The sequence below is a fragment of the Phaenicophaeus curvirostris genome, chromosome 8, assembly GCF_032191515.1.
Source record: "Phaenicophaeus curvirostris isolate KB17595 chromosome 8, BPBGC_Pcur_1.0, whole genome shotgun sequence".
Taxonomy (NCBI): Eukaryota; Metazoa; Chordata; class Aves; order Cuculiformes; family Cuculidae; genus Phaenicophaeus; species Phaenicophaeus curvirostris.
This window is the reverse complement of record NC_091399.1, coordinates 36,758,864-36,768,043: the sequence shown is the minus strand read 5'-3', so window position 1 is coordinate 36,768,043 and position 9,180 is coordinate 36,758,864. Positions and strand designations below refer to the sequence as shown.

At 61.3% G+C, this 9,180-nt stretch overlaps 1 protein-coding gene across 1 annotated transcript; it reads right to left on the bottom strand.

Moving 5' to 3' along the window:
• Window positions 1-5,721: 5,721 nt before the first annotated feature.
• On the bottom strand, window positions 5,722-7,222 carry FOXD3 (forkhead box D3). The gene has a single exon (XM_069862295.1). The coding sequence runs from the start codon at window positions 6,921-6,923 to the stop codon at window positions 5,727-5,729; it is 1,197 nt and encodes a 398-aa protein (XP_069718396.1). The 5' UTR covers window positions 6,924-7,222; the 3' UTR covers window positions 5,722-5,726.
• Window positions 7,223-9,180: the final 1,958 nt, after the last annotated feature.

Genomic DNA, 9,180 nt, shown 5'->3' with positions numbered 1-9,180 from the left:
GGAAGGGTTACCTCTCCCGGCCCCCACTGCGGCTTTGGCGCATGGAAAATTTGCCGTACACAGTGAATTCCCAGCCTAAGCCTGGGACGGAATCCCCATGGCAAGTCCCTGCTCTATTTTCTCCTCTCCCAGACCCTCTCTCCTTTCCTTTACTCTTCCCTCCGGGATTTTCCATACCCAGAATTCCCTAAAGCCGCAACGGCGAGGCCAGGGAACACAGCACAGCAGCACTGAGCCACCCCCGAGGCTCCTACAGCCTAAAAACTGGGAGGTGTTAGGTTTTACCTTTCGGGTTGTGGATAATTTGGTGCTGGAGCGGGAACAGGGGAGCGGCAGCGCCCGGCTGCAGTCAAGTGCGTTATTTCAATTAGCTAAGCTCTCTTCGTTGCAAGGTGGAATCGTTCACTGCCCGGGAAAGCTGTTTTATTGAATGCTTTCTAAACACCAGCATTGGTCACCTCGCCTGGAATCGAGTCCCTGTCACCGCTATTCCTTGCGGTGACTTTGACCGGATCAATGGCTGGAAAAGGCACTCGGGACACACCGATACGGCGGGGCAGAGGCTAGCGGGGCTCGCTTAGTTCTCCGTAGTGAAGAGAAACCGATAATGAGCAGATAAATGGCTTTTCTTAACCCTTAGCGTCTCGGGAGGCTTCAGCAGTTCTCCTAGGGCTGGTATAAGGGAAATATCTCCCAGGTATTCATAAATTTGGGATGAAAAGCCGCCAGAAAAAAATAAGAAAGGCTTCCCTAGGGCGGGCGGGTACAAGGCAGCCCGGGAAGAGGCTGCAGCTATAAAAAGTTCCTTTCCAACTCATCTAGGATTTCGTTCCCGAGCCGAGCCGTGATGCACGAGCGAGCCGGGAAACGAACTCTGGGGACGTTTTCAGCGGTAGGTGCACAGCCTGGCCGTGAAAACACAGGCTCCCGACACGGTGAAATCGCCGTTACTGAGCGGGCAGGTTCTCCAGGCGAGGGGAGAGCGGGCACCGGGCGGTGGGAGCCCTCGCCGGCCTATCCCCGTATCCACGGTTCCTTCGCATCCCCCCGTCCTTGGCAAAAGCAGGAGAAAACGCGTTTGAAACCATTATCACCACCTGCAGGGTGATCGATTTGTTCACCTTCTTCCTCCTTCCCCCCAAAAAAAAATACCAGCGCTTAATGAAGTGATAGGAAAAGCTTGAGGTTTGATTTTGTTTTCTTAAATGCCTGCGATTCTTGGAGCCGGGGAGACCGCGAGGAAGGCTCCTGTCCCGCTCCCGGAGGATGCTCCGAGCCCTTTGCAAAACAGGGCAAAAGGTTCCTTCGCTTTAACGGAGAGAAAATACTGAGCGCTCTCCGCGTGTCCTGGCTGTTTCCATTTTACTGAATCTCAAGGAAACGGGATGTTATTGAACCCCGAGCTCAGGGACGCTTCATCTCACACTTCGCCATCTCCATAAAGTTGCAAAGTGCCTACCTTCTCAGCTTGCTTACCAAATCCTGAATTAATAAAGTTTATTTAGTTATTTAAATAGATTAAATGTCACATTTTAAAGGGAAGGGGAAGGTTCTACCTTACTGACCTATTTTTCATTTCTGATTTAGAAAAAGGCAAGATTAGCATGGATATTGCATTTTCAAGGACCTCGCCACTATTAAATAGACTGTTAAGTGCATTTTATGGCTGAAGAGTCTGTTCCCAGTTCAGTCTGGAAGACGTGCTAAGTTCATCTCTACCTGCTACATTGAACATTCACTGGCTAAAATACTTTCTGTGGATGTAATACCTATGCTCTGTGTCTTTTAAGTACATAACGCTTAACGTTTTAGGGCTGGTAAAAAGTAATTCAGTAAAAGTTCCTGACATGGAAGTGTTGGCTCTCAAGAAAACTGGATGCCCAGTTGCAGGAATTCCTGGCTGGGTGAGGAGGTGAGATGAAGAGAAGGGACTGACACGGATGCTCACGGCCGGAGTCTCCTGCGGATTCTTAAACTCCGTGGAGGTTTAAGCGGGCGCGTATCAAACGCGGTGCGGACGATGCGCTGAGCGTCGGGACCCCCGGGCACTGCCCCCCCTGTCCTGGGCCCACAGGGGCAGCGATTCCCCCCTAAACGAGTCTCTGCTGTATTTGTCCCGGGGCGGGAGACCCCCGGGGCCCCTTGAAGGTCGAGGGACGGCGCTTCCCAAACCGAAATCCGCACGCCCCCTTCTTTTGTTTGTGTCCCGGGACGCGGAGCCCGGACAGCCGGCTGGGACCTGGGCGAACCGCAACCCCAGCGCCGGGGAGAGCGCTCGGAGCCGGCTCGGGCAGCTCCGGGGACGCGCGGGGCGGTTATCCGAGCGAAATCCCCCGGGTACCACCGGCCTGGACCCACCCCCAAACCCGCCGGGGAAGCCCCGGTCGAGCATCCTCTCGGGGCTGCCCGGGTCCCGGTTTGTGCTGCCACCAGCGGATGCTTTTCTCGTGTCGGCGGGACAGACCCTGCCGGAGCGCAGGGAGTGAAAGGCCTCTGAGGGGCATCTGCCCCTCCGCAGGCACCGTCAGACCCGGCCCCGGCTCTGCCCTCCCGCAGCCGCCGGTGCTGGGGGGAGACGGCCCGGACCCGGGGCTCCTTCCAGAGAAACAGCCTCCGCGCGCCGCAGATCCGCCTTTAAACAGCCGCGAAAGGTCTTTTCTTGCCTATTCAGCCGCTCGCCGCAGCCTTTCAACACCCCTTAGCTCGTAACTTTCTGTACCCGGGGGAGATCGGTTTTGTTGTAAACGGGCGGTGCTGAGAGCAGCTCGCGCGGAGCCGGGGGAAGCGCAACTCCCGCGGCCGCGCAGCGAACGGACCCGGCGACAGGGTCCCCGATGAGCCCCTTTTGGAACCGACGTGGTTGTTTAGAGGATTAGAGCCAGATCCCGTCTCCCGCTGTGCGTCCTCCAAGCGGGGCGAGCGGCGGGTCCGCAATTGTAATAAATATTGGGGGGTGCAGGGTGGGGTGTCGAGGGGATGGAAAACTCTCCTGGCTGCGAGGACGGTCGTTTTCCCGGTGCTTAGGATCTAGTTACTTCCAATACACCCCAGGGACCGACATGACACGGCTCATACTAATGGGCATCTGTCACCGGCCGTGTCAAGTTTTGCCATATGCTTCAGACGAGTTTGTGGAAGGAAAAGGAAGAGAAAGATCAAGAAAAACATTTTCTGCTGTCTGGCTGCGGGAACCCCGCCAGGAGATGCTGTCCCCGGGGGGCCCCCCTGCCCGCCGCCGCTCCCCCAGGGCCGAGCCCCGTTCCACCGGGCGGCCCGGCTGCACACCCTCCCCGGTTTGGGCACCGACTGCTCTCACTCCCGGGGACTCCGAGCCCCGCCGGGATGCCGCTTCTCAAGAGCCGCTCCCGGCCTCCCGGGGCGTCCCGGACCCGGGGTGGGGGTGGGGGGGGCGCCCGTTCCCCGCGGGAGCGGCGGGAGCCGCGGCGCCCCCTGCAGGCCCCGGTGCTCCACTGCAGCCCCGCCGCCACCGGGAGCCCGCACCTGCCCGCGGGGCCCGGGCCGCGGCCGCGGGGAGGCTGCGGCTCCCACCGGGCGAGGGACTCGCCGCCGCGGCCCTCCCGGCGCTGCCCGGTCCCGGGAGCCACCGCCCCTTCCCCGGGAAAGATGCCCCTGCCGCTCTCCTCGGCGATCGAGGGGAAACCGGGGAAGAGAAAGAGAGGACGGAGGCGAACGGGGGAGAAGCTCCCCGGGGCCGCGGCGGAGGGAGGCGGCGGCAGGAAAGCTCCCGGTTCCGCCGCGGGCGCGCAGATGCCGAGCCCGAGGAATCGCTGCTATGCGGGGAAATATGAGCGAGTAATTTCATAAGTAACAAAGGCCGGGGAATGGAATGAGCCGCTGTTATCCGGTGTCCTCTGGAAGCCCTGGATCAGCAGCTTCTTGAGCCTGAAAGTGAATTCAAGAAGAGGCTCCTTTCGCTTTTCCCAGGGGTGTCCGCTAAAAATAGAAATAACCTCCGCGCGTCGCAACCATCACCTACCATTTGCTGTTTGTGTAGAACCGATCGGCCAGACACAACTGGGAAACGGCTCGGGACTTTTCTGGTAGCTCGGGGCTTTTCTGGGACCCGTCGGGGGCGCGGACCCCGGTACCGACCCCGCTCCCCGCCGGTGCCGCCACCTCCCCGGGCCGGGATGGGCGAGCCCGAGCTGCCAAAGTTCAAACGGTCTCATCACCATTTCGGTCTACGTATGCGAGGGTATAAATATTTACTTAGGAAGGAATAATATTTACCGCTTACCGGAAAAGCGAGGGCGCTTTTATTTATTTTTTTGAAACCCCGCGGTTCCCACCGGGTGTCAGCGCCTCGTCCGGCTCCTCCCGCAGCGAGTCCCGGCTCCCGCCGGCAGTTTCCACCGCCGGGTTTCCTAACAAAGACAACGCAAAAAGCAAGAAATCCACGCGAGTTTCCAAAGGGCGAGGAAAATTCAGCGTTTGGCGAGGGGCAGACGAAGGCACCGACCGCTGCCGGTGCCGCTCGGAGCCCGAACGCCCCACAGACCTCGCTCCTCGTCCTCTGGACTCAGCCCCCGAAGCCGAGTCTGAAATATTGTAACGCGCCGCAGATATTTATTTTTAATTCTTGGCAGACTCTTTATTTTAGCCCCCTAAATGCACACAAATTTACATTATTTTTTCGCAGCAGCCCTTAGAGCCTGGTAATTAGGAATTAGCTGGGAGAGGCCGTTCCCATTCCGTGGGAAAATCGCATATTTTCCTGCTCGAAACGAAAAATCCGCGTCCTCACACCGAACGCTCACGGCATCATTGTCTTTTCCCCCAAAAAATAAATAGTAAACGTTACTTAGGTAGCCCCAACGTGTTGAATTATTTTATAATTAACCAAGAAAACCAACACGAAGCGTACCTAGTCCGGACGGGAAGGGTCAGGAACGCGCAGAGCCGCAGCCAGGCTGAGAAAAATTTAGGGAAAAAATCACGGCACCGACGAGGGAGTCTGGGATCTGCCGGGGAAGGTCTAATTTTCAAGGAATAGGTGCGGTGTCGGCCGGTCTGGCGGGGAGCGGAGCCGGCGGCCGTCGCTGCGCGTCCCGCAGCGGCAGAAAGAACGGCGGGACCCCCCCCTCCCCGCATCCCCCCGCACCGAGAGCGGCCGGACGAGGAGCTCGGCGGGACGGGGAGGTTTGCAGCCTCGTCCCTGGGGCGAGCGCGCACAGAAACGCCTCACAGCGACACGGGCAGAGCGTTTAAAAATTTATTTACAAATTGTGTACAACACGAAGGGATAACATTTAGAATACATATATTCATTCATATATAAACAGACTTCTATAATAGAATGACAGCGTTTTTCTCCTTTGTTTTTTTTTCCCTCCAAAATTCTTTTTTTTTGTTGTTCGTTCGTTTAATATTTAAAATTTCCCCCGCTTATTTTTTTAATACATTTTTTTTTCCCTCGTTTGTTCGTTTATTTCGGATAAAACCGCTCGGAGCGCCGGAACCTTCAAAAAAAGTGAAAGTTCGCAGCTCCTAATCGCGACCGTCATTTCGCCTCTTTAGAAAAATAAAAACCCCGAAAGCAACGTCAGCGATTTTTGATACAAATATGTACAAGCGGCGGCCGCCGCCGCTCAGAGCCCGGGCGGCCGCGGAGCCCCGAGGGGGCGGCCGGAGGCGCCGGGGCCGCGGGGCCGAGCCGGGGCTACCGGGACCGCCCCGGGGCCGCTCGCCGGGGCTACCGCCCGGGGCTACTGCGCCGGCCACTTGGCCTGCACGGCGGCGGCGGGGGCCGCGGGCTGCAGGAACTGCCCCGCGATGATGTTGGTAGGCACGCTGAGGATGGGCGCGATGGCGGCCGTGGTCCTGGCCAGCGCCAGCGGCTGGTGGGCCATGAGGGCCGACTGCACGGTGACCGGCGGCCGCAGGAAAGTCTGGGCGCTGGCGGCCGAGCTGGCGGCGGGGACGCCGATGATGTTCTCGATGCTGAAGGACGGGCGGCTGCTGGGCTCCGACTTGACGATGGAGCCGGCGGCTCCCAGGCTGTTGAGCTGCAGCTGGAGGCCGGGCCCGAGCTGCGAGTTGAAGGCTTTGCGGCCGAGCTCGCCGGACGGCAGGAGCGGCACGGCCGGCGGCAGCATGGGCCCCACGGGGGGGATGTAGGGGTACTGCAGCGCGGCCGCCGCGGCCGCGGGGTGCGTGTAGGCGCCGGGGTGCAGCCCGTAGGGGCGGCCGTAGGGGCCGGCGAGGCCGTAGGCGCCGAAGCCCTGCATCATCAGCGCCGTCTGGTCCCGCAGGTGCTCCTGCTGGTGCCGCTTGAAGCGCTTCCTGCGGCGGAGGAAGCTCCCGTTGTCGAACATGTCCTCGGACTGCGGGTCCAGCGTCCAGTAGTTGCCCTTGCCCGGGTTGCCGGGCTCCCGGGGGATCTTGACGAAGCAGTCGTTGAGGGAGAGGTTGTGGCGGATGCTGTTCTGCCAGGCGGGGAACTTCTCCCGGTAGTAGGGGAAGCGGTTGCTGATGAACTCGCAGATGCCGCTGAGCGTCAGCTTCTTCTGCGGGCTCTGCAGGATGGCCATGGTGATCAGGGCGATGTACGAGTAGGGCGGCTTCACCAGGCTGCTCTTCGGCTTGCTCTGCCCCGCCGCCGCGCCGCCGCTCGCCCCCTCCTCGCCGCCCCCCTTGCCGCCCTCGGCCGCTCCGCCGGGGGCCGCCTCGTTCGGGCCGCCGCCGCCTCCGCCGCTCTCCGCGCCCGCCTCCGCGGGTGCCGCCGGCTCCGCCGCCTCGTCCAGCGGCAGGCGCGGCAGGGCGGCGGGGCTGCCGGGCTCGCCGTCGCCGTCCTTGCCCGGCCCGTCGTCGCCCTCGCCCACCACGTCGATATCCACGTCCTCGGCCGCCGGGACGGCGGGGCCGGACATGTCGCCGGCGCTGCCGCCGCCCGACAGGGTCATCCCCGCTCCGGGGCCGGGGCGCGGCGCGGGGGCCTCCCGCCGGGCTCCCCCCGCGCCCCCCTCCCGCCGCGGCTCCGACCCGGGGCTACACCCGAGCGGCGCTGCCCGCCGCGGCGCCGGCCCCGCGGGGCATGGGGCGGCCGCTCCTCTCCGGTGCGCGGCGGCCCGCGGCGCGGGGCTGCCCGGTCACCTCCGCCTGCGCGCCCCGCTCCCGCCGCCGGGCATCGGGGATCGGGCGGCGTCGCCGGCTCCCGCCCGCCGCGATGGGCGCCCGCGGGCGCGGGGCACGGGGCACCCGCCGCTCCACCGCTCCGCTCCGCGGCCGCGCCGCTCCGCCGCCCTCCGCCCGGCTGGCTCCTTTGCTTTTTTGCCTTTGCTTTTGCTTGCTTTTTTTTTTTTTCCCCCTCCTTTTAATTTTTTTTTTTTTCCTCCTCTTCCCTGTTTTTTCTCGCCCCCCCTCGGCGGAGGGAGGGGACGGAGCTGCCGGCGGCCGGGCGGGGCGGGGGCAGGAGGCCGGGGCGTCGCGGGGCCTCTCTCGGCACTTTGGAAGCGCGGCGGCCCGGACTGCCTGATCGATTACTTTCCCGTTAAAGATATACTCGGAGGCGGCGCCACGTGACCGCGTGACGTCAGGCGCCCCGCCGTGAAGTCACGCAAAACTCGACTTGTTTCATGGACTTGTCAACAAAGAGCGGCGGCTCCGCTCCGCCCGCCCCGTCGGGCCCGGCCCGGGAGCCCCGGCCCCCGGTGCGGCCCCCGGTGCGGCCCCCGGTGCGGCTCCCGGTGCGGCGGGCCCGGATCCGCCCCGGCCGAGCGCAGGCTCAGCGGATGCGTTGCCGTAAGAGCGCTTAAACCCGCCAAGTTTGGGCTCTGAAATCACTTTCTTTGCCGTGGTTTTCTATTTTTCTTTTTCTTTTCTTTTTCTTTTTTTTTTTTTCCCGACAGCAGCACCAGCTGGGAACGGACGAGCAGAGAATGGCTATTGATTAATCTATTAGGTTAGTTACGGGGAGAAATAAAAAAGACGTAAAATAACAAAGGGAAACTATAAATAAAGAAGATTTTAGCTGGCTCCTTTTTTTCCCCCCCTCTTTTTTTTTTTCTTTTTTCTTTTTTTCCAGAGGTGTTAACGACTTAATCATTGCGGGCGTTAGCATATGAAAAAGTAGGAAATGAGGGAGTGTGTGTGAATGTGAGGAGCGTATTGCCGCGGCCCCAGGTAAGCCCCGGCCCGGGGAGAGGCGCCCGGCGGGGCGGGGGGGGGTCCGGCCGCCCAGCCCCGTCCCGCTGCGCCCCGGCGGAGCCCCCGCCCGGGACGGCGGCTCCGGGGGCTTCGCTGTTTCGTTCCCGTGGCCGGTGTCTTTGCTGGACTGGTTCTCGCACGCGTCGTCGGATTTCGGGAAATAGGATTAAATTAGGAAAAACACCCCAGGAGCGAAGTGTTTCCCACGAGCGGGTCTGGTTTAGAAAAAGCAAAGAGCACACCCCACCCCTACCCCCCACCCCCCCCACCCCGGCAAAGTCATCGGAGCCTCCGCGAGTGTCGGTGTCCCGGGCTCCCCGGGATCTTCTGCCCGGCCCCGACGGCTCGTCCGGGCGGGATGGGCCCGGGCCCGCGGAACGGGCTGCGGAATGCGAGATCGCCCCGTCGGACGGCGGGGCTGGCCCCCTCCCCGAGGGGTCCCCTCCCCCCCGCTTCGTTTTTTTTTGCGCGTTTCCCGGTGGATCCGCGCGGCCCGTGACCCTGTTTTACCCCGCACGCACGCGTCCCCCCGCTCACCCCTACGCGCACCCTCACCGCGTCCCCCTCCTCCTCTCCGCCCCGCATCCCTCTCGGGGAAAAAGAGAGGAAAAAAAGACCAACTCCGCAGCCCCCTGTTTCATTTGTTGCGCTTTTCTTCGATACAATAAAAGTCAAATTAATTGATTCATACTATTAATTACGGTGCTTAGCGTGAAAAGAAACGTTTCCCTTCGATTAGGGCTCTATTGCGCTCAGCCCGTGTTCAATCGCGGCTGCCGGCCCCGCTCCGCGCCCCTCCGCGCCCCTCCGCGCCCCGGCCGCTCTTACAGCTTCAGCTTGCCAAGTTTCACAAAGTACTTAGGAGCTCACGGGGCTGGGAAGTATTTAGCAGCCCCATTTTTTTTTTTTTTTTTAGCTTTCCTAAAAAAATCAGGAAACTTCCCCCGAAATATCCCGGGAGCCTCCGAAGTTCAAGGGCTGAACGGGAGCAGCGGGACCGGGGGCTGCGACCTG

What these genes read in the sequence shown, in the direction of transcription:
- FOXD3 (XM_069862295.1), bottom strand. Translation starts at nt 6,923, where the DNA reads ATGACCCTGTCGGGCGGCGGCAGCGCCGGCGACATGTCCGGCCCCGCC.